This window comes from Saccostrea cucullata, unplaced genomic scaffold, assembly GCF_032062105.1.
Source record: "Saccostrea cucullata isolate Sc308-1 unplaced genomic scaffold, CSIRO_AGI_Scuc_v1 ctg1237, whole genome shotgun sequence".
NCBI lineage: Eukaryota > Metazoa > Mollusca > Bivalvia > Ostreida > Ostreidae > Saccostrea > Saccostrea cuccullata.
The window spans coordinates 10,339-35,354 of NW_026921772.1; the positions used below are offsets into that span (position 1 = coordinate 10,339).

At 31.1% G+C, this 25,016-nt stretch overlaps 1 protein-coding gene across 1 annotated transcript in view; it reads left to right on the forward strand.

Moving 5' to 3' along the window:
• Positions 1-3,617: 3,617 nt before the first annotated feature.
• LOC134260704 (uncharacterized) overlaps positions 3,618-25,016 on the forward strand; it is a 36,538-nt gene continuing 15,139 nt past the window's right edge. Inside the window, exons 1-3 of the mRNA XM_062743245.1 lie at positions 3,618-3,640; positions 3,895-3,966; positions 4,617-4,684. Of these exons, the coding sequence (XP_062599229.1) occupies positions 3,618-3,640; positions 3,895-3,966; positions 4,617-4,684 (163 nt within the window). The remainder of the gene's footprint in view (positions 3,641-3,894; positions 3,967-4,616; positions 4,685-25,016) is intronic.

Below are 25,016 nucleotides of genomic sequence, written 5' to 3' on the forward strand. Positions count from 1 at the left end.
TCAGCCTCGTCTAGGCCCTCTGAGAGATCTGGTAAGTGCGGCATGGGATCCGCAACCGTTACTGTGGCTGGTTGCGTAGGTGTCCTGGCCGGGTTTCCCCTCTGCGGTGGTCTGGTGGTTGGTGGGTCAGCGTGCGGGGTCCAATTGGCCTGGTTGGGTCGCCTCCGAATCCCTCGCCCTCTCCCTGATGACACGAAGTTACGGTCCCGATCCTTCCTGGACCGCGTATTCACTTTTCCTCTGACTGGCGGCATTTTTTGGCGATTGCAGTGTGCGGATTGTTTCGATTGCTTTGGATAATAATTTTAATGGCTGTTTTCTTTGCCGCGCTCTTTTTCCGAGTGGCGGAAGCGGAAGTGATACCAACTAATTAACTCGTACCAAGATGACTGTTATAGTTTTGCTAATTCGTTCCATTGTTAGTTTTAACAATATAAAACGTGCTTCCGTCAATTAAATGAGATTTGTCACAAGGGCAAATTAATCTGCCTTATAAACTGTAAAAGTTTAAACTTTATGATCCACATTGTTTTGGAGCTATTGTAAAAATAGTTTTTGGGCATGTTGACCCTGTTGACTTTAGGCAAAACCTTAAATTTTACGTTGCAAAAGATAAAATCTTACAGATCAGAGGATTACGTGGAAAATTTTAATTCATGTAGGTCAATGTTAACGGACAAGCAAATTTTGTTGGTTCGTGGGGATATAATTTCATGGCTAACCTGTAGATATAAAAGATTCAATGAATAAATATTTTGATGAAATAGTTGTTCGTGTGGACGCAAAGGGGTGTATATTGTTGACAATTAAAATCCACAAACACTGGACTTTCGAAGAACATTGTTGATTCCAAATTTGATGTACAAAAATCCCAGAACAGTTCTAGATCTGTTCGGGTCCCAACTTCGATATCTGTGATTTTCCCAACAAATTGTCAGGACTTACCAAACCTTATCCCAAACAAATGAAATGCTAGCAGGGACTTTATTTTTGACGGAATTGTGGTGTATGAAAATATCTTCTTTTCTGCCTTTCAAAATTATTTTAGAACATTGAATTTAGTTATAATTTTTACACAATCAAAGACTTGAATAAATTTTCAAATGTGAGTTAAATAAATAATAAGAAATTTAAGTTTCAAAATGTATCAAAATATAATATGATTTTTTAAACAAACTAGAACTATGTGAGCTTTTCAAAGCTTCCAATCTATGTACACATTTGAGTCAAATATCCGTTAAAAGTGTTCTTCTTCTCTTTAAGTAAACGATCATTTTTTTTTATTATCTTGTATCTTTATGTGTCAACTTTACCATATGTTACAAAAAGAAAAATTTGAATATAAGATGCATAGGAAAATAACATATATCTTAAAAAATTAAGAAAAATAGAGAAAATTCGGATAAGCCAATATCCATATTTTATTAGATTAGATCATTTATGTCAATTTGGTAATGACAAGTTATAGGCCCTATATGGTAGTATCTTTTTATGCAAAATGAAAAACATAAAATCTTTGGAAATGGAAGTAGGGATCACATGATAGGAAACAGTAATAATTTATTCGTAATGTCCAGGAAATGGGTTAGGAAATTGACCTGACATTGCCTTTAATATTAAACGGTCAAACTTAATCTCACTGATACCATTAATTAGTAATATTGTCTTCTTGATTCTATGTAAATTTAATTCATTTTTAAATGAAATAAATATGAGAAGAATCCAACCTTAAATAAATATTAAAGAATAACGTTAAGCTAAAACCCAACGTTAACTTAACGTTAAAATAACATTAAGTTAACGTTAAAAACTAATGTTAATTAAATTTATGTATAAGCTTGATTGACATAATATGGATAAACCTGATTATTTCGTGCAGCTTAATTTTTTGCATACAAAGATAGATAACTCTAAGTTTCTTAACGTTGAACTTCATACACATTGGCAAATATCTAATAATCACTTGATTCAGTATATCTGAAAACAGATAAGGTATCTGATTTTAGTAATGAAAATTTATGTGCACCGCCCCCTTTAAAAATGAAGATGTTTTGAGACATATTAAAATCATGTTAATGAATTAAATGTATTGATCAGAGGTGTACTGTATTGTAATAAATATTAACATATTTGCTTAATTGAGTACTTCCATGGGTTAGAAATAATGATTAGTCATAATCGATTTTACTTCCTTACACTAAGTGATATGGAAGGAAGTCTCTTAAGAGGAAATCGTTGTCAGAGACGTCATTATATGAGCTGTATTTTTGAATGAATTTTATTTTGCTATTAAAATCTGTCTTTATGATACATATGTAATAAAGAACCTCTATGATCAAGGTTTCAATACAAAAGCAGGGTACGGTTTCAAAACAAATCTTACCCCGTATTTTTCTAAATTCTAGAAATTTTGTTAGATATTCAAATTCATCCTTTCTGAATTATTACCTTCTATAAGTGCTAATGGTGACGTCATGAATCTGTGCATTTTATTTTAATACGGTGCATGTATCGCCCACAAAGATTTTGAGTGTGTGATTTTTCAATGCATTTATTTTAAACAAATTAAACTAGGCGACAGCTAGAGACGCTCACTATTTCATAAAGGAAAATAAGCACAGAAATGAGTCTCTTTGAGTCTTCTCTGCATAGAACTAGAAATGTACCAAATTAATTACGTCTTTTTTTTCCAGAATGGTCCTCCTTTATGTCATCGTCCTTTAATGATTTATCTTATTCATCTTCATTTGTACTTTGGTTTTTTATTTTTTAGAAAGAATGGGGAAACTGAGTGTTGCACTGGTTATAAATGGAATGAAATCACAAACGATTGTAGCACAAGTACCTTTCATACTTTATTAAACAAGTGTTTCTTTTAACATTATATTGCATAATAATATAATACAACAAATATTTGCAATTTCGACTTGATCAGAGATCAAATTAAAGCTTAGGTAAAAAGATAGTTTGATAGTGCAATCGCAGTATTTGAATGATCATTAACTGAGCCTTGTAGTGTCCTTCACGAGATCATTTAAGTTAAATTTGTAATATACAATATTTCTATAGAAGTGCATTAATTTATTAAAATACATATAATCACATTTTTAGAGATAATGTAGACAGTGTATCGTGACTTTAAATTTATTTATTTCCCAAAATTTTCCTGTAAAGGGTCAATTATAGATATTGAAAACATTAAAAATAAATGCGGAAATTGAAAGCAAAACGTAATAAAATAAAATAAGGGAGTATTTTTATGATAAAATGTTACAACGTAAATTATATATTTATAAATATAGAATTGATATTGCAGAATTTTAACAAAAAGTTTAAATGTATATATAGGGTTTCATCCTTGCAATTCCAGGGGTCATAAGTTAACACATTGTCGTTGGCATGGTGCCATGGCAAATTTCATTTGATATTTTCGGGGTTGCTTCTCTCATTGCGAAGCAAATTATAGCTTTCATAAATACATTTTTGGTTAGATAATTTAGATTTACAAAACGGATTCAGTGTGTACGAGTTAAAAGTTGTTAATGTACCGTGACCTTCAATTCGACATTTATATAAAATGACGACGTGTTGTCAATTAGAAATGGTTGTTTTGAATCATGTATGGATACGATGTATCCCGGTAAACTTGAATATATTACTATAATTCTTTTCAAAATAGACAGGAGAAAAGTTAATTTCTGTAAAATAATCCATAGCAATTATTGTTGTATTTTTTTGTAATTCAATATCTATTCGGATTCCGTTAAAAATCGAATCAGTAATGAAGTTAAATTCTAGTATGAGCGAAATGAGGACTGAGTTCACTTGAAAATTGAGCACTTTAAAAGGCAATGCACTTAAGTTAAACAAATTATTTGAATTTTTTCTGTGGAGCAATACAATTTACCAAAATATTATTATTTTTACCATCGTTTTTCAAAGGGACAGTGCAATAAACTGTGTTGGGTATGTATTTCACTATTTTAGCCATCTTATGAACTGTTATTAAAAACTTTTGATTTCCTGATAGATTGGTCAAATGCTAATAGGAGTAAATTTTGGAAATGTATTTATTATTTAGAAGTTAATCCGACATTGCCCTGTCAACTAACCGTCCAGAGACCATCTGCATTACTTCTTCATAATCATATCATTTTTTTATTTATTAAGATAGCAAGTATACAAGACCTGAGTGCCATAAAACTTAGATCTCACTTTTGATCTCAGTCTCACCTTTTATAAAAGAATTAATAGTGGAAAAAAGAGACTGAGACCAAAATAGGCTCGCCTAAGTATTATGGCCCCCAGGCCTTGTGAAGAAATTACGGCTTAGACCAAGACTTGTAAAGTCTGAATCTTCAAAATTAATAGCATTTACTAATTATATTATTATTAATATTACTGCAAACCTTTGTTCGCTTGTTCTTAGTTTATTATGCTCAATAACTTAAATTTTGTGGGTTTTGCTTTGTAAAAATATTTAAAAGCTAGGTACGGTTTCAATACAAATCTGGCCTTTTTTCCAGAACGGTCCTCCTTAATGCCATATTCATTTAATGATTTATCATATTCATGTACATTTGTACTCTATTTGTTTGTTGGTTGGTTTTTTTTAGAAAGAATGGAGAAACTGAGTGTTGTACTGGTTATAAATGGAATGAAATCACAAAAGATTGCAGCACAAGTAACTTTCCCTATTATCGGACATGTGTTTCTTTTTACATTTTATTGCATAATTAAAAAAATATAAATATGCATTTCCGATTTGATCAGAGATCTGATTAAAGCTTAGGCAAAAATAGAGATAAATTATGTAATCACCATACTCAGTATTTGCCTGATCTTTAATTGGCCCTTGCAGTGTCCTCCACGAGATCATTTAAGTGAAATCTGTAATATGCAGTGTTTGTTTATTATTACATTGATAAAAATATAAAATAATCCTTTTAGAGTGTACACAGTGTCTCGTGATGTTGAATTTTAATTTGTTTCCCAAACATTTCCTGTACAGGATCAATTATAGATATAAAACATTGAAAATAAAATGAGGAAGAATTTTCATGATAAAATGTTTTAAAGTAAATTATATACGTATATATAAATACTTGTATTTAAATCGATATTTCAGAATTTTAACAAAAAGTTTAAATGCATATACATGTAAAGGGTTTCATCCTCGCAAATTCCAGGGGGTCATAAGTTAACACTTTGCCGTTGGCGTGAACCCCTAGCTGGAAAATTTGATTAGATATTTTTGGGGTTGCTTCTCTCATTGCGAAGCACAAATAAAGTTTTGGCTTTCATAAATGCATAGGTAGTTATATAGATAATGTAAAATTACAGAACGGATTCAGTGTGCACGTGTTAAAAGTTGTTGATGTGCCGTGGCCTTCAACTCAACATTTATATAATATGACGATGCATTGTTGTGCATATAATATATCCCGGTAAACTTGAAATAAAAGATACCACAGTGTCTGACACATCTGTTTTATATTGGACATTCAATTACTTGAAGAAAACATTTATGGTAATCAAATAAACAAGCATTATGATAAACGTGACGACTTTAACTTTCCCTTACTTATTCCTTGCCTGCGTAAAATAACATCTCTATGAGTTGATGCTATACGCAAGGGCATGTTCTACGTATGAACAATTTATAAAACGAGGGATACGTTATTGACGACAAGTAGATGAAACAAGAATATCAGCAATCTCGTTAAAGTCATCATATCGTAATTTGTATTCTCGATATAACCTTGTCAGCAAACACAGTTTATCGTCAATTGCTGACTGACGTTTTTCATACTAATTGTTAAACCATAATTTACACACATAATTGTCGACAGAATTTTTCATTATCTCCAAATCATGACAAGGATAACACCGTTGATGTGATCTGTCGGCAAGGGATGTTAATTAACTCCTCCACGACATCTGATCCCAAATTTGATAATTAGGAGGTCCGTATTTGCAATGCTCTTCATTTGTGTTGTTTAATGGACTTTTGCACATTTCATTGTCATAGAATTGCCTTTATGTGATTGGTTGAGAGATAAGAAAAACTTTCAAGATCTGTAATTTCTATTTTTGAAAGACGTCACTGCACTCAGCCCACTAATACTAAATTTTGCCAGTGGTTCGGCAGCAATGTATTGATTCAGAACACCCGGCTTTGCGAAATGCACAGTTTATGTTAATTATAAATTATAAATTAAATCTGCAAGGGTGGAAACGTTCCATTATTTTTTAAGTTACGGATATAGTCAAATTCATACAGATGATGTACAACCTTAATGTCCTTCTTTTAAAAATGCATATAAACCATATATTTTTTGGTCATATGTAATTCTACATAACATATGTTTCTCACCATTCAGGGTGTGGCCCAGGTTACTTCGGTATAAACTGTACTGGTCAATGTAGTCCAGGCCGATATGGAGAAGCTTGTGCCTATCAGTGTGTCGAGTGTGAAAAGACTGAGTGTAATGTTTCATTTGGGTGTCCAATGACCACAACAGGTAAATTAGAAATGTACAACCTACAAATGATGTTTCATTTCAATATATTTTCATTAAAAAAAAAATCAATTTTGTTTCTTCAACTTCACTCTTTAGCTCACATCGAGGAGATTGGGGATATCTTTGATATTAAGTTTGGTATCAGGGTACATGTATCTTATGTTTTTTTCTTTTGATTTTTTTTTTTAGATTTATTTCCAAACTACCAAATGTCTAAGGCAATCGGGTTAACTTCTAGTAAAGTTTATACAGATATAGGGTTGAATAAAGGATTGTCCGGAGAGTTCGCAGACTTTAAGCACATTCTTATGTTTACTAGGTCCGTCTGTGCTTAATCAGACCTGTATTAATATTGTCAGGAGTGTAACATATATTGTCACATTCAAGTTAAAAGATGAAAAAAATCTATTTATGCTAAGAAATATTCTTCAATCAATAATGATCTATTTGAATGTAAGTACTAAATTACTGAGAGTTTTATCTTTTTTTTTTATTTCATCAAATCAGATGTGTTTTATCTTATCTTTGATTTTTATGGATATAAAAAATAAACGCACCGAAAAATGATATAAAGTTAAGCAATTTTACCCTAACTACACTGAGACAACAGATCGTATACTGATGTTATTTTACCTTCATAATTCTACTTTCTACTTTCTACTAATTCTACTTTCAAGACTTCCGTGGTCTTGAATTGGTCAGGAGAACACAACTTTTTTAAAACTAATTATTACTAATTAAATATGAATAAATACAATTATTGATGAGTAAATTGTTATTTGTTTACATCTGATTTTTACAATATTTTCCTTGTTAAGGAAAATATGCTATCATAAATATATACTAAGTTTTATCTATTAAATATATCGTTTGGTCAGTTTTCTCACTAAAAGGAAATAATTCAAGATTCTATGCAAAGTTGGGATTTAATTGTGAAATAGTGGACTATGGTAAATATTGCACAATTTCTTTATGAATTTTGTGCTTTATGCTTTTTTTTTAATTTACTGCAGTCCGGAGTGCAAAAATACTATTTAAACATAGGTAATCAGAGATTACAGAGCTCACCTCAACGAATGTTGCCTTTAAGTAAGGCAAAGTCACACAATTAACCAACAAAAAGTGTACATTCCAGAAATGAAAATATTTAAGCAATTTTGATCTGATACATTGAAATAGACCTACATAAAAAAATTTAAACTAGTTCTTCATGAAAATGTAATTAAAATTAAGCATCTGAAGCAAATTTGAGAGTTTTCATCTCCTGATGCAATATTTGTGCAAGTTTGGTTTGGTTTATACAATGTTATATAAGCCTTTAAGTTTTTTGGTAATTGACCTGCACCCATAATTTTTACCTGGTCTATTATCTGAAAATTGTACGTCGAATTCAGCATCCGAAGCAAGTTCATTAGTGTGCATCCTAAGAGTATCGTCCATGCAAGTTTGCTCATTATAGGGCTCATAGTTAATTGGAAATGAAACATGCATCAAAAACATTTTCACTCATCCACAAAATGTAAGTCAGATTCAGCATCCCAAGCAAGCCTTGTAGTATGCATCCTTAGATGTATCATCCATGCAAGTTTGGTCAACATAGGGCTCATAGTTAATTTGAAATGAAAGCTGCACCAAAAAATTTAACCTATTCACTCAACCGGAAAATGTAGGTCAGATTCAGCATCCGAAACAAGCCCGGTAGTAAGCATCCTTAGATGTATCATCCATGCAAGTTTGGTCAACATACGGCTTATAGTTACTTGGAAATGAAACCTGCACCAAAAACTTTAACCTGTTCACTCAACCGGAAAATGTAGGTCAGATTCAGCATCCGAAGCAAGCCCGGTAGTATGCAATCCTTAGATGTATCATCCATGCAAATTTGGTCATTAAAGAAGTCATAGTTACTTGAGAATGAATCATGCACCAAAAACTTTAACCTGTTCACTCAACCGGATAATGTAGGTCAGATTCAGCATCTGAAGCAAGCCCGGTAGTATGCAATTCTTAGATGTATCATCCATGCAAGTTTGGTCAACATAGGGCTCATAGTTAATTTGAAATGAAAGCTGCACCAAAAACTTTGACCTGTTCACTCAACCGGAAAATGTAGGTCAGATTCAGCATCCAAAGCAAGCCCAGTAGTATGCATCCTTAGATGTATCATCCATGCAAGTTTGGTCAACATAGGGCTAATAGTTACTTGGAAATGAAACCTTCACCAAAAACTGCACCAAAAATGTTGACCTGCTCCAAAAACATTAACCTTTGCTGAAATTGCAGCATCTGAAACTTTGACTGGTACAATGAAACACACTAGAAGCATCTTCAATGCATGTCTAATCAATATAGGACATAGAAGTACTTAAAAAGAAAATTGCTCCAAAGAACTTTACCTGGGACGCCGACACCGACGCCGAGGGTATTAAATAAGCTCCCCCAACTTCGTTGAGGTGAGCTAAAAATGATGAATGATTTTTTTTACCGGAATAGTCGGAAAAAAGTTTGTTTCTATATTCAAAATATTATGTCTTTCAACATGCAAATAACAGAAAATTTATAGTCAATACAAAGAACATTTTTATTTGAGATGATTTCTTATTTTTAGGTCCACCTGCTTCCCCAGTATGCAATTCAGCTTTATGTCAGTTCATTTCAAAATAGAAAAAAATTAAGAGTGCTCTGCATTCTGCCTGATTACTTAACATACATTTGAAAACCAATGTGGGAATTGGTTTAAAAAAATGCAGAAATTTGGAGCAGAGATATTTCACCTTAAAACTACATGTAATATTACTTTTTACAGAAAATTTTCAAGGTTTCGAAAGCATAAACTTGGCCCCCAAACCTGAAGAAAACCATGAAAAAGGAAAGAATGCAGTGAATATTTTGCAGATTGTATCCCTTGCCTTCTCGGTTGGAACATTTGTAGTTCTGGTCATGGTATTGGTTTACAAGCATACCCACAGGATCAAAGCCCCTGCCAATCCTCGACCTGAAAATAATTCGAAGACACATTCAAACTACCAGGCTCTTAATGATATAGCCGTCTACATTGGAATGGCAAAGGTTCAGATAAATCTAAACACATCGGAGAAAACGTTCACCGTTTTCCTGAATACTGATTCGGAAGGAACAGCCAACATAGAAGCATTGCGTCGGTTGAAGGACGAAGAATCCCAAAGTCCACACGCTTTGGGTGCCTCTCTGAATGGAAATGCAAAAGTTTATGAAACTCTTCAATAACTAACATTTCTCTATGAGGACGAAATATTCTATGTACATTTTAATAAGCGATATGTTTATGTAGAGATCATATCTAAATTATTTAAAATTTTACTTCAATCTTTCATGTTTTCAAATAGGCACATATTTTATTTGTTACAAAGACATTATAAGACTTACGAATTAAGAATACAAACTTTTCAAGGAGAGAGAGAGAGATCGAGAGAGAGAGAGACTAAAACATTTTATTTAATTATTGTCAAATTTTGGTAAAGGAATAAAGTTTCTCATGACAAACTATCCTAGCCCGATGCTTTATTCCAATTGTCAGAGACACAAGAATTTAAAAAAAAAAAAACATTGACAAAGACAACTTCAAAATATTCAAATACAAATGTTTTGGTAACTTGGAAAGGTCATGATTTGGAAAAAAAAAAACCTTGAATCTACACTATCTGAAGACGTTTCCAATATTAATATGACCAACCATATGTTGTGATTGAGAAGATGATATTTAAAGTTTCCCTACGTATTCCTATGTAAAACTTTGATTGTTAATTGTGGCCCAATTCTACCCCCGGGGGTCATGACTTTCAAACAAACTGAAATCTACACTGCCTGATAATGCTTCCACATAAGTCGAATATTTTCTAACACAGTAGTTGTAAATTGACAATAACATTTTTAAAAGATGTCATATTTTTACACAGAACCATAATCATATCCCCATGAAGAAGGTGTGGACCTTCATTTTAACAAACTTGAATCCCCTTTACCCAAGGATACTCTGTGGTAAGTTTGGTTGATATAGGTTTATGAGAAGAATATGAAAATGTGTAAAGTTTTACAACGACGACAATGCCAGACAACGAACAATTTTTTTTAATTAGAAAATTGACTCTGGTGAGATATGAAAAAAAATAAATGATAACCTATGTTTATTTAACACAAAAACGAATCAAAGATACATACAATGTAAATTTCTAGTCTATCCCTATAGTTCAAAACCTGATATCCTTTTCCACTTTTGTAAATATTAAAGCCGCTTAACCCGAAACAGGCACATATATTATCTTACACAATAAAAGTACGCCATTACATAGATAATATATAAAAATAAATTATAAGATTGATTTAATAGTTTATTACAACAATCCTTACATGGAAAACGCAGATCAAAAACCTTATTGACAAACAGTAGTTCCTGACGGAAGTTAAGATTTGTTGTGAAGTCAATTTTGAAAAAAAATAAGTTTATCGGATATATCTAATAATGAAGATAATTCAAACCCGAGTATTATTTTCTCTATTATTAGAAGCCTTAGTCATAATACATCTTTTCAAAATTAAGAAATTAATTGAATATAATCCATAGTAATTTTTAAATTAATATGCATATTTAAAGAATAAAGGAAAATCAGATATTTTAAATGATTTTTTTAAAGGAGCTAAAATATTGTCCGTGTACAGGTAATATATGTACTTTGTTGTGAAAAAAAAAATGCTCGGGTGTGTTCTTCATGAGATAAACATGTAAAGGCCGGTTTACACGGTAATACAAGTTGTATACAACTTGTTGTATACAACTTTTATAATATGTTACCTACCTGTACACACGGTAAAACAGGTTTATGTTCAATTCTTTGTTACACAAACAAATAAAACGCCCTCATCAGGTTCGATTCAATCGACATAGAAGCATGGGAAGAGGAAAAATCTGTTATATTTTAATTTGTATCATCGTCATCATTATCATTAAATTGGAAATCCAAGTCAATCTCGAATACACTCATCAAGTAATGATAATTTGATTTATCTCGTATATCACATCATAAATAAAAGTTTCTCTGCGTAATGATGTAAAAATTTTAAAAACTACAGATCATACTACTTTTAATTTCAAAATGTAAGTTGTCATACTTAAAAAAAATACTGTTTGTTAAAAAAAACAATGATTAATGAATAGTGACTTTCATATTACTTCGAAACAAACAGAAATATTAATATTTGTCCATGGAATTTCAGACAGATTCATTTTAATATTTGCGCACAACTACATGTATAATTTACACTTATAGTAGATATGTAATATAAATACCAGAGAAAAAAGACTGGACCGAGGAGGTTTGATACTTTATCCAGTTATATTTCCTTTTCTGAGAAACATGAACATTGTAATAATAAATTTCCCATGCACAAATACCACACTAAAATATGAATTTGATTAATGATTAATTTACTTTCTGTATAAATAAAGATAAAGTACATGTAATGTACAACACGCCACTAGGATATTCCTATTATTCTTTCTTTTTTATTTCTCCAAGTAAAGTTTACCGTGCTTGATTCCATGCGTGGATAATTCTAGATTATTTTTTTTTTACATGTGCGTTATTACCCCCCCCCCCATTTTTGGGAGAAAATAAAATTATTTCTGTGCTTGCAGGTTATTTTCCTGTGTTTATTGATTAAAATGAACACCGTCATTACATTTGCGATCATTTTACCGTAAAATAATTCTGTGAGATAAAATAATTTTCTTTGAGACTGGTAGGCCCTATACACCAATCTGAAAATTTTTGAGAATTCTCTGATTTTTTGCCCCGTCTGCGTCGGAAAAAAACGTTTGTAGCAAAATCCAAGGCTTGAGAGAAAAATCTCAGATTTGAGAAAAAAAAAATCAAAAGTCTAGTTTGAGTTTGAGAAAATATATACCAACATGTAATGCAATATATTAAACACTTTGAGAGAAATTTACTTGACAGTGTATTGCGACATTCTTGCACAAATTACAGATTTACTCCATGAATAACAGATTTATTCTCAAAGAAAGATTTGTGAAAATAGTTTGATATTTCGAAGATTTGAATTGTGACCAATACATTTTGAACATTAAATTGTACAGATATTTCTGTCCCCTAATGCAATATGATGACTTTCAAAATTCCCTTATTCATGTAGCAATATACTCTTTAGATAGTCTTATCACATGCATATATTATAAAATCATGTAATACATTGAATTTTCTAAAAATGTTTTTAAAAAGAATGATACATTGCATCCAATGAAGTGGTCAGTGAAGCATAAATAGATTACACAAATCCCATTCCACTGATTGGCCAGAGAAAAAAGTCTCATACAACTTGCTGTACAGAATAGAGACAAGTTCTATTCGAACGCGTGGAATATATGACTTCGGGGAGGTTTAAATTTCGTGTAATAGCGCCGTACACACAGTAACATTTTGCTGTATACAGCAAGGTCTATACAGCTTGCTTTACCGTGTAAACCGGCCTTAATTTATAAATTTAATTTTTCGAAGGTGATTTCACGCGATATCAACAATGATCAACATAGGATTAATTTTTGTGTGACCTAACAAAAATTATTTTTTTTACTTTTGAATTTTGATATCTTTTAAAAGAAAAGGACTTTGGGGATATAATTTGACAAAAGTTGAAACAATTTATGGACAATTACTTTTCAAGAAGAAAATCGAATATATATTTTTAGCAATTAGAATCGGACCAAGCTGCTTTAAGAAATTGGTACGATTTATAGAAAAAATTCTTCTAACGGCAAATAATTATTATTTGGTCCAGCATAGTTTTTTAACATATTTCGAGTATGCTGAATCCGAAAAAAATACGCTGGCCTTCATGAAAATGGCGTTAAAGAGGTCAAAATGGTGATTCAAAATGGCGGACATCCAATTTTTCTAATTTTCTCTTGATATCGTTCAAAAAGGAGAAATAATGTATGGATATCTCACTGAGTGTAATGCAAGTATAAAAATGATTATAGAGTGCTAACATTATTAGTTTAACTCAGAAAATTTAGTCGTTTCTTCACTTAATTCGAATTTTCTTTGATTTTTTGGTCTATTGTTTCTATATTCTTCTTTGTTCAGGATTTTACATTTGCAAATATCCATACACTGCAGATTTGTATTTTTTCCTCTGCATCTCAATATTCTACAACTGAATGATGGCGCAGATGTTAGTTAAAAGCCAAATTGGCGATTCAAAATGGCCGATATTCACCTTTTTTAAATTTTAAATTATTTCTTAATGTCGTTTTCAAAGGAAAATGAATTGTAAACATCTCACTGAGCGTTGTACAACTATGTAAAATGCAAACAGAACACTAATTTGATCACTTTAAATTGGAAAATTTAGACGTTTAGATTTGAATAGTGTTTATTAGCTCAAAATGGCGAGTCAAAATGACGTCTGATACACTCGAATTTCGTAGAAACTGCTTAATTCTGCTTCGTCTTGCAGAAAATAAATTACAGTTTGTTTTTTATGTGTATAGTATATATAGTTTATTGATTAGTCCATTAAATATGAACAAAAAATACTTGAAAAGATTCATTTTTTTTTTCTGGAAATAGTTAAAACAATCTCCACTTAAGAGTTCCCAAATTTCCCCCTTCGTATTTGACCGTACGTGTTCCAAAGCTTTTGAGCCCCTGTCCACCTAAAATCTCTCCTGAATCCTGTCATTATCAACTCACACTTCTACCTCAACATCCCTCAGCACACCATCAAATATAACTGAAGAAATTCTTGTCCGATTTCATCGAACACTTTGTTCTAGCTTTGTAGCACTTATAAGAACTTTGTATTATCCCCTAACATCTTCTATTCCAGCTTTTTTTTTTGCTATATGTTTCAGTCTGTCATCGGAATTTTGGTATTTTCAACACTCAAGTAAAATGGTGCCCCGTGTCATATAGATGACAACCCCCTTGGCATGTAAAAGATCGTATCTCTGGAGCTCGAAAAAAAGTAAGCTCACTGTGAGCCGTAAGAAAAAATAAAAATCCTACGAAAACCGATTATTTAAACTGATGGTCCGCCGAAACATGGCTGAAAAATTGCCGTCTCGGCGTTAAACAATATACAATCAATCAACCAACACTCAAGGAACAACACATTTACGTTCAAATGTTAAAAGTCTATTTTGTTTTCCAAAACCATATACAAAATGAACTAGAGGTACTGTGAGCAATTAGCTAACTAAATGGAACCCCGGTCTCCCATATGAATATAATGACAGTGTCCATGTTTTGCTATGGGAAACCCATTTATCGGATCAAGAAGTAAAATAGGAGGTCACAATGGCAATATGTAATAAAAATTCTGTGAAAGTTTCATCAAATTTCATTTAGTGGTATCAGAGGAGCTGCGGATAAGAGATGGGTACCCAAAAGCGTAACAGACGGACGGACGCACATACACCTGTACCGATAACTCTATACCCTCCCGCTTTTCAAGCGGGGGTATAAAAAAAATCTCTGATATTCAAGACATATATTAGCTCTTTATTTTGTTTTTTCGTATAGATTTGTTGTCTTTTAGGGTAGAAAGGTTATTCTATTAGCCAGAAAATTCTCAAACTTGATCATCTGAAATCACATTGTGTGCATATTTTGGTGAGAAAAGTTGTAAAATTATGCAATTTAAGAGCGCCTGCAGATTCCTCGTGATTCCTATCACTAACAAGCTTTCGAACCAGTAGACCTAAGCCATTCCTGATTTCAATCTAGTCAACACTTCTCTTGACAACAAATTTTTTTGAACACTTTAAGAACTTTAAAAGGCAACTTCATCCACATTTCTTTGTCAGGATAATGTAAGGTTGTATTAATAATGAATGGGGGGGATTGAACACAAACATTTTCTTGTTTCACATTTTGTAAATTTCAAAATTTTTTAATTGATATGTACACTGTTCAATCCAAAATTATCCGTTCACAGCAAGAAATATTTGAGAATGCAGTTGAATTTTTGCCTGAGAATAACAAAATGCAAATTGTAGGGACACAGAATCAGAGCTGGACAATCAAGAAAATTTATGGTTTACGTATATTATACTGATAATTCTTAATTTTTTATATGTTTTTGTTTGGATATTATAATGTATTTAGATTTATATGATGTAACAATTACTAGTACTACATGTAGTCCTATAATTGGTCGTGATCAATCATTTTAAAAATCATACTAAGTTATGTTGCACTAGACTTCCACATGAACATTTATTAAACATTTTTTTCCACACCGGACTAAAAATAAATCAAGAATTTCCAACAACTGAATGTTCACTCGCCTAAATACTCGGGAAATACTGCTCTTGGGGTAGCTTAATTTTCATATTGTCCTCAAAACAGCAATTATTGTATATTATTAAATTTTCATATGAAGAAGCATGGTGAGACAGATAAAAGGTAAAACGTCTTTAGTGAAACTAAAATCCGTATTATAAAAATTCAAAGTCATTAAAAAATTATCCTCCAACTTTCATTGCATATTTGAACATTATTACATGAATAAAAAACAAACTGTATTTATTTTCTGCAAAACGAACCAAAATTAAGCATTGGGGTATTTTACGAAATTCGAGTGTATAAGACGTCATTTGAATTGCCATTTTGAGCTAATTAACACATTCAAATTTAACGACTAAATTTTCCGATTTAAAGTGATCAAATTAGTGTTTTATTTTTGTTTTAAACAGTTGTAGAACACTCAGTAAAAAATTCACAAATCCTTTCTCCTATGTAAACGACATTAAGAATTAAATAATTTGAAGAAAAAGATGAATATCCGCCATTTTGAATCGCCATTTTGACTTTTAACTTATAGCTGTACTATCATTCAATTGTAGAATGGTGAGATGTAGAGGGAAAAATACAAATATGCAGTGTATGGATATTTGCAAATGTAAAATCCTGTACAAAGAAGAATATAGAAACAATAGACCAAAAAATCAAAGAAAATTCGAATTAAGTTTAGAAACGACTAACTTTTTTGAGTTAAACTAAAAATGTTAGTATCCTATTATAATTTTTATAGTTTTATTACACTCAGTTGGATATTAACTCATTACTTCTCATTTTGAACGACATTAAGAGAAAATTAGAAAATTTTGATGTCTGCCATTTTGAATCGCCATTTTGACCTCTTTAACGCCATTTTCATGAAGGCGAGCATATTTTTTCGGATTCAGCATACTCGAAATAGGTTAAAAAAAAAACTATGCTGGACCAAATAATAATTATTTGCCGTTAGAAGTTATTTCTAACCTTCTTTTTAAAAATCAGGACCAGACTAATATACATGTGCCAAATAAAGCCGATCTTTAAAAAGCCAGACCTCCTTTTCAAATTTTCGTCAAATCTGTCACAGAGCATCCTTAGACCAAAGAAGCTCTTTCTTATAAAACTAAGGAGATGTGAGAATTCTTGTGTTTAATAAACAAAAATTATAGAGCTCACCTCAATGAATGTTGTCTTTAAGTTATTAAAAGTCCCATATTAAGTTAATATATGTAATCGAGTAATGTTACTAATGTACATCCTAAGATGCAACATACTCTGACATAAAAATGAAATTTTGATCTGATAGGGCTTGCAGTTACTTGAAAATGGACACCCGAAAACTTCCAACTAGTCACTCATCTAGAAAACCTATTTAAAATCTAGAATCTGAAGCTTCATCGCTTGATGCATCTTGCTTTGGCTTAGATATGCTTTATACAGTCAAACTTGTCTTAGCGGCCACCCGAAATCAACGGCCACTTGCAGTCAGCGGCCACTTTCAGTTCCCCCCGATGATTTTTACTATATATTTTAACTGGAATAAACGGCCACCTGTGTAACGAGGCCAGCGGCCACTCAAATCCTCCCCAAACAGCCTTATTGACACTGTATTAGGCGGCCATTTCGTCACTTGTTGCGATTCTATCACGTTTTGAAACGTGTTGGCTTGGGTAATTATATCCTCGATAGTCAATTTAACCTATTAATGCAATTAAAGAAATTGCTTTTAGATACGCTGAACTCTGTTTGTGTTTATGAAAAAAAAAATATTTGTCCTGTTAGATCAATTTGTAATTATTTTTCAAGATTGCCGATTGAAAAATTATAAGAATTTAATTACAATTGATACTTTCCTCTAGCTAAAGAAATTCACACCTTTTAGATTTTGATTCCATGAGAAGCCCTAATTGTTACTCTTGTTAAAACAAAGTGCTTCATATGGCATGATTATCTCGTGAATTTCACTATCAAGAGAGGATCGATAGGGATTAGTCACGCTCTACTGCATTTGACACCTGTGTTATGGAATGATTTCAACTGCGTAAATACATATCTCTGGTCAACTGGTTAATTTTATTTGTGTGTCTGTGTATGTTATATAAAAATTCTGAAAGCTTTATAAACAATAAAATTAATCAGACTTTATAAACTTCAGCAAGTAAGTTAATTACCGATTGATTAAGTTGGGGGGGGGGGGTATACTGCTATCTTTTTAACATATGTAAGTGAAATTTTTATTGACATATTTTTACTTAAATACCTATGATTTATTTTATTTACCATTAAAATGTATTTTTGTGTTTTTTTTTTCTTTATAAAGTGATAATAGTAAAGCACTGTATGTATTTCTTCAAATGAAAATTAAATGTTTCTTTTTAATAATTCAATGTAACAAAAGCACACTTATGAATGCGAGATGTTTAACTGTAGGAACAGAAACATGCACAAAACCTTAAACATTTTGAATTCTTTAATATTCTTTTTAAAGAAGCTATAATGATTATATATACACATAAAAAGCTTTTGTGAAATTGAACTGTTTAATAATGATTAATTAATTAAACTGTAGTGCTTAATGTTGTTTATTTATTAACCAAATGTCCTTTTCGAGGGCAAGCTGGAATAAGAGGCCACCTGTCTTAAGTGGCCAGTTTCCAGACTTCCCAAAGGTGGCCTCTTAAAACAAGTTTGACTGTAGTTTCTTAGTATTTGACCCAATAGCCCTGCACCAAAATTCTAACCTGGTCCATAATCTGGAAAATGAATCCCAGATCCAGCATCTGAAGCAACTCTTTTAGTGTACATCCTTACATGTATCATCAATGCAAGTTTGTTCAACATCGGACTTATAGTTACTTAGAAATGAGACCGCTCCAAAACCTTCCACCAGTTCACTAGAATCAAGATAGATCCAGCATATAAAGCAAGTAAATATGTATGCATCCTTAGATTTATCGTCAATGCAAGTTTACTCAAAATTAAGACTTATTATATAGTTAATTTAGATGGAGATCTGCACCAAAACCTTTAACCTGTCCACTCATCTGAAAGATTATGGACACATCAAGCATGCATCCTTTGATGTATTATCTATGCAACTTTGCTCAACATAAGGCTTATAGTTACATTGTACTTTAGAATGAGATCTGCTCTAAAAACCTTAACCTATTCATTCATCCGTAAAATGTAGGTCAGATCCATGCAAGTTCATGAAGTTTGGTAAATTTTGAGAAGTGTAAGCTCACTTCAACGAAGTTGGTGGAGCCTATTTGATACAGCTGGCATCTTATGTTAAGATTTTTGGAACAGTTTTTTTAAATACTTCTATGCTCTAAATTAATAAAAAAAATGCACGAAAGATGTTTTAATATATTATGCTTTATTATATACGAGCCAAGGTTTCAGATGCTGCAATTTCAGCAAAGAAATGACCAGTTAAATTGAATGTTTTTGGAGCAGACTTACGTTTTCAGTAAGGTCTTACATAATATGTACTTGCCTTTTTATGTATTTGCAGACTGTGTTGGGAAACAACAGAATTGTTTGTTAAACCATTCAGTCTCCAGCTACATGTTATAACTTTATAATAGATTTGATTATTGGTTTCATTATGAGTGATTCTTTTGTTTAAGTTTTTAGTTTACTAGTCATTTTCCAGATAGGACAGAGGAAAAAAAATATACATATACAGTGAATTTCATTCAGTTGTTAACCACTGCTATTGAAGTTAGTTTTGATTTCATATTATAAACGTGATTCTTAGGAAGGAAACTTAAGTGAATCCAATTATCAATCATTTGTACTTTGTGAAAATATTAAGTCTTCTTCTTGATACTAAAGCAATTTACGTGTAACAATTCAGGAAATAAAATTTATAATTCCAAAATCTACTTTTTTTATGTTCAATAGCATACAAATATTTCATAATTATGTATATAAACAAGTAAACGGCTATTTTACATATTTATCTATAACATTTGAAAAGTTGGTGACATCATGTGTATATAGAAAAGATTGGTCAGTTGAAATAAAATATATAGAAAAAGAAAGAACAAAAATAAATAGTATACAATAGAAGAATAATAATTATTGTATAATTATATATACAGATAATGATAATTTGATTTTATAATGATGGTTTTATAAATATAAAGAAATGGAATACACTCATTTTCAACCGGAGGTAAAACCACATCTTAAAGAGTCCATTCACATTACCTCCAGGTTGAGTTTCAACAGGATGACTGACCCATCCTGCAGTGAGTGTATATTTAAAATATTTTTTTAATTCAAAGGATTCTATATTTTATAATCTCAATGATAATTTTTAAAAGTAAAGTCCTTCATTAGTGTTTTTCATAAATTTCATAACAGTTGCATTTGCCATAACAGAGTCTTATAGAGCATGTGCCAAGGAATATTCACTTTCTTCAATATCATCAATTCGACAATACATTTTGAGTTTGTATATTTTATATGCAATAAAAGAAAAATATTGTACAGTCTTGTTGTATTATTTTAATCGACATAAAATCGATAACAATATGTTTCCATTGTACAGTGAAGCCAACATATTCAAAATCTACTTGTTTTTCATCTTTTTGATAGATAACCTTGCAATTAAATGATAATAATTGAAAGTATTGTATTTATATAATCATACATGTAGATCGATGCAGCATGTAGATTGCCACTATCCTTTCATCCTAGAGAGAAAGACAATAAAATTCATAAATTTTGTTTTATTCAATTCAAAAAAATGTTTTAATATAGTCATCAGCTCAGGTTTATAAGATAGGCAGCAAAGTAACTGAATTGGCTCCCAAAAATACATCTGAATTTACATACATGTAACAACACTAAGTCTTCAAAGTTTATCATTGTCGTTAATCGCGATCATAATTATTATATAAGGAAAACAAGAAAACTGATCAGTCAGCAAGGGCCCAACTGAGAGGTAGAATTTTAATGATTACATTTTTTTTTAAATATATGAAGAATATCAGCAACAACTGTACTTTTAACAGTTCAAGATAATTCCTGAATGTCCAAAACCTATAAATCGTAACCTTGTATTTACATAAAACAGGGAAAACCTCATGTCTTATAAAAACTCAATTAAATGTGTATCTAAAAAAGATTTAAGCAGGTGTTTTATAAAACACAAGCCTTCGATCAGTGGATGAAAATATCACCCAAGGTTGACCTCAACTTCAAAACAGACAAAGGTGTTCATTAATCTTCATGTGACAAAGATAAGCCTCTAAATTTTCTTCAGCAAGCAAGATAATTATTTTATTCCCAGGGGAATTTATTGTACTGCTCTATTATCCTTTTCTTCTAAATTTACAATAAGAACTTTTTTCCATATTTCAAAGAATGTACAAATCATTCAAAATTGACCTTAACTTCAAAACAAACTTAATTTGCAGACAGAGACGCTACAGTAATTAATCTCAATGTGACAGATAAAGACAATGCTTAGAATTTTTTTCAGGTGGAAAGTTAAGTAAATCCAAGGGACACATTGCATAGCCTTCACAGTTTACAATGGAAATATTCTCAGCAGTTATCTCTCTTTGCCCATTTATTCTTATGCATAGTTAAGGAATCTACCCCACCAGAAACCAGAAGACATAGAGAACAAAGCTTAACATCAAAATACAAGTCTTTCTGTCTATTGAACAACCATACCAAATTTGAACTTAATTGGGCAACCATTAAAAAGTTATTAAAAAAAATCAGAAAATTTGTACAAAAAAAGAATGACAGACGGACAGACAAACAGAGTGATTACTATAGGGCACCCACAAATCCTTGCGGGGCCCTTATTATCAAATCTCCAATACACTGTACATACATGTATTCAGGAAAAGTAAAACAAAACATCAACCACGCATTTTTTTTAAATTTACAATTGATAAAAAATTTTGTTTTTTCAATTATATAAAAATAGATATAGGTATCCAGGCATTCAAAGGTTGTATGTACATTTGTAGTTATATTTGGTATCTTGAGTCTTCTAGTTCCATCATTTATCATATAAAACATAGTGAAAAAAAGCTTGTGTTACAGACTATATCACTGTAAGAAACCATAGATCACTTCTTATTTCATATCATGCTACTTAGGAAGATTGAACAGGAGCAGGTCCTACCAATAGTTGTTGCTCAGGAGCAGGTTCTACCAATTGTTGTTGCTTAGGAGCAGGTCCTACCAATTGTTGTTGTTCTACAGGAGCAGGTCCTACCTGTTGTTGTTGCTCAGGAGCAGGCTCTACCGATTGTTGTTGATCCACAGGAGCAGATCCTACCAATGGTTGATCCACAGGAGCTGGTCCTCCCAATTCATGTGATGGCTCAGGAGCAGGGTTTCTACCTCTCTGAAAAAATATTTTACATACACTAGTGTGAAATACTGGTACAAAGGCATCAGAAATAATTATCTAAAACTTATCTTTGAAGATACTGGATAAAGACAGCAATTAAATTGTTGATCTTAATATCTTATTCTTGGTTACAAGTATGTATATTAAATTGAAGCTTCATCAACTTACACAATGTCAATTACACAATATTTCTCTAACGAAACTGTAGCTCTACAGGTACATGTACGAGGGTTGTTCGAAAAGTTCGTGGACAATGTCATATCTTTTTTTATTTAACGTTATATGTTATGAAATATTTTTACAATAAATCCAAATGATTTGTATGAAAATTTTCCAAAATATTACCATGATTACGATATATTCAAAACTGATCCAGATTTTAACAATGTAAAAATTGGATCACAGAGCAGGTCAAAATTTAGTGAGTTATAGACAATACACTATATAATGTCTGTAGTCATATTCTTTGCAAAATGGAGCAAAAATGAAAAACAACTTACAAATTCAAATTAAGAATTGTTACATCGATTCGTATACCAAATTATTATTTAAATTTTGCTTTGTTGAAAAGACATCAACTTGAGAAAATATGTATAGTCCTTACTAAAAAAAGACAGAAACAACGACGCGATTTTGTGTTTTACTCAGGATAAACCCTGAATAAACTCTAAAAATGTTGGAGGAATCAAGAGAATTTATCACAAAGGGGTTGTGCATGTGTGTACAAATAGTACAAATAGTACAGGCAGTATTTGAGCAACAGAGACTCTGTATCAGAAGAGGATAATCTGTGAAGAAACAGTTTAATGAACTTAAAAAAATTGGATAGGCACTTCTGAGTTGTGTATTCTTTGAAAGCAGTTATGTAATAAAAGAAATAAAAACTTTAACAAAAGAAAATATACAACGAGAACAATTCTTTAAAAATATATTTCAAGTATTAGAAAAAGGACTTAATGAGTTTGCATTGGTTTATGCGGTGTAAAATGTATAAGGATAGTATTTTTTTTAATTTTTTTTTTTTTTTTTAGAAATTCTTGACGCTATGTTTTGACGTTACATTGCCGTTAAGTGTGCTCCCTGGGTACAAAACATATTGATTTTACGATGAAATAAATTGATTTCTGTTAAATCGAATGGAATGAAATTCACATATCAACAAAACAAATATTTTTACATATTATATTGTGGTTATTTTAAATTTCTAATGACTAATGTAACGAAGATTGACCATGTTGACATCGTCCACAAACTTTTCGAATAACCTTCGTATGTACTTATTATAAAGAATGATCGCCTACTGTACCAAGTCTTGTGAAAATCTGGCCAAAACTGTAAGATGAGTAATACATTGAAACACTTTGTTTAAGTATAGCTAGTCTCATTGTGTAACAAGTCTCACAGTAATTAGATTTCAACTGTAGGCGGATAAGAACAGAGATATATTTCTATTTTCTGTAACCATGGCAACACAGTTTATCATAGCTAATAATTCATATTGATGCATCTTGGTGTAGTCTACTTGTTTAGGAAGTCTTATTAAGATGGAACAAAAAATTTCAGTGGTAGTGTTTTGAAATAAATACGTAAAAATATTAAATTTTAATACCCATTAAGGGGCACAGGTAGAGTTTACCCGTGTTATCTGTGTTTTAAACTGTATGAATAAAATACTAAAAATAATAAAAGACTTATATAGGGGAAATCTTAGCAATAAGTCCTATAAAATAAATTAAATGTTATTCCAATTTTTAAATATTTTTTACTCAAAAAATTTTCAAAGTATTTATTTTATTTAGAAAAAAGTTTATTTTATTGTGATAATTAATCTTCAATAAATTGTGGTTTGGTAATATTCCTTATCAGAAAAATAAAGAAATTCATCTGATTTAGACTGATAAATTAAGATTTAATTTAATTAAGAATTAAAATAAACCTTTACTAAGACCACTCCCCCTCCTCAGGTAACCGTAGGTAAAAAAAAAAATTGGGTCTCTAAGAATTGATAAGCGTCATGACATTTTAATGAATTCTTAACAAGCAACAAAAACATAACATCTTTACTCTACATTTTATTTTTAAATTGTGATTTAGAGTTACCTTAAAAAGTGTTAAGTTATATGCATTTATATGCAAGACCTGATAAATCCGAGAATTGAATTCTGTAATTTGTAGTTTTTAAATTTTAGAGGAAGTTTCAATCAATTTTTTGTATTCTAAAATGCATTATATGTTATCAATAATGTATCTCTTTTGTCTCTGGAAGCTGTTTTTTTTTATAAAAACATGTATATCGTTTTCGACTGATACATAATTTATAAGAGAGTCTTCCATACCCCAAGTGCCTGCTATAAAATAGCACAATTGTTTCTGGTGTTTTGTAAAGAAAGAATTTGACTGATATATTTAGATTTTAACATAAATAAATTATTTTTATTCCGAACATGGGTATATAAAACGGGATGCAGAAACAAGTTAAAATCATATCACCCATAATCTGGGTATTTGTTTTAATTTTAATGTAAGTAAAATATCATTTTCTGAGCTGTTCAGAACAGTAAGGTTGAAACTTAAAATGTTTTTTTAAAAAAACTTTTACAGGGGTTTATGAATGTCGGGATTGTTTATTGGGGATATTCTGTAATTTTAATATAAATATGTAATATTATTGGTAGTGGTAAATCTCAACCCAAAAAAAAGACATTAAAAATCTTCTCAGCATATATAACACAGAGATACAGGATGATGAAGAGTACATGTTTTTCAAGA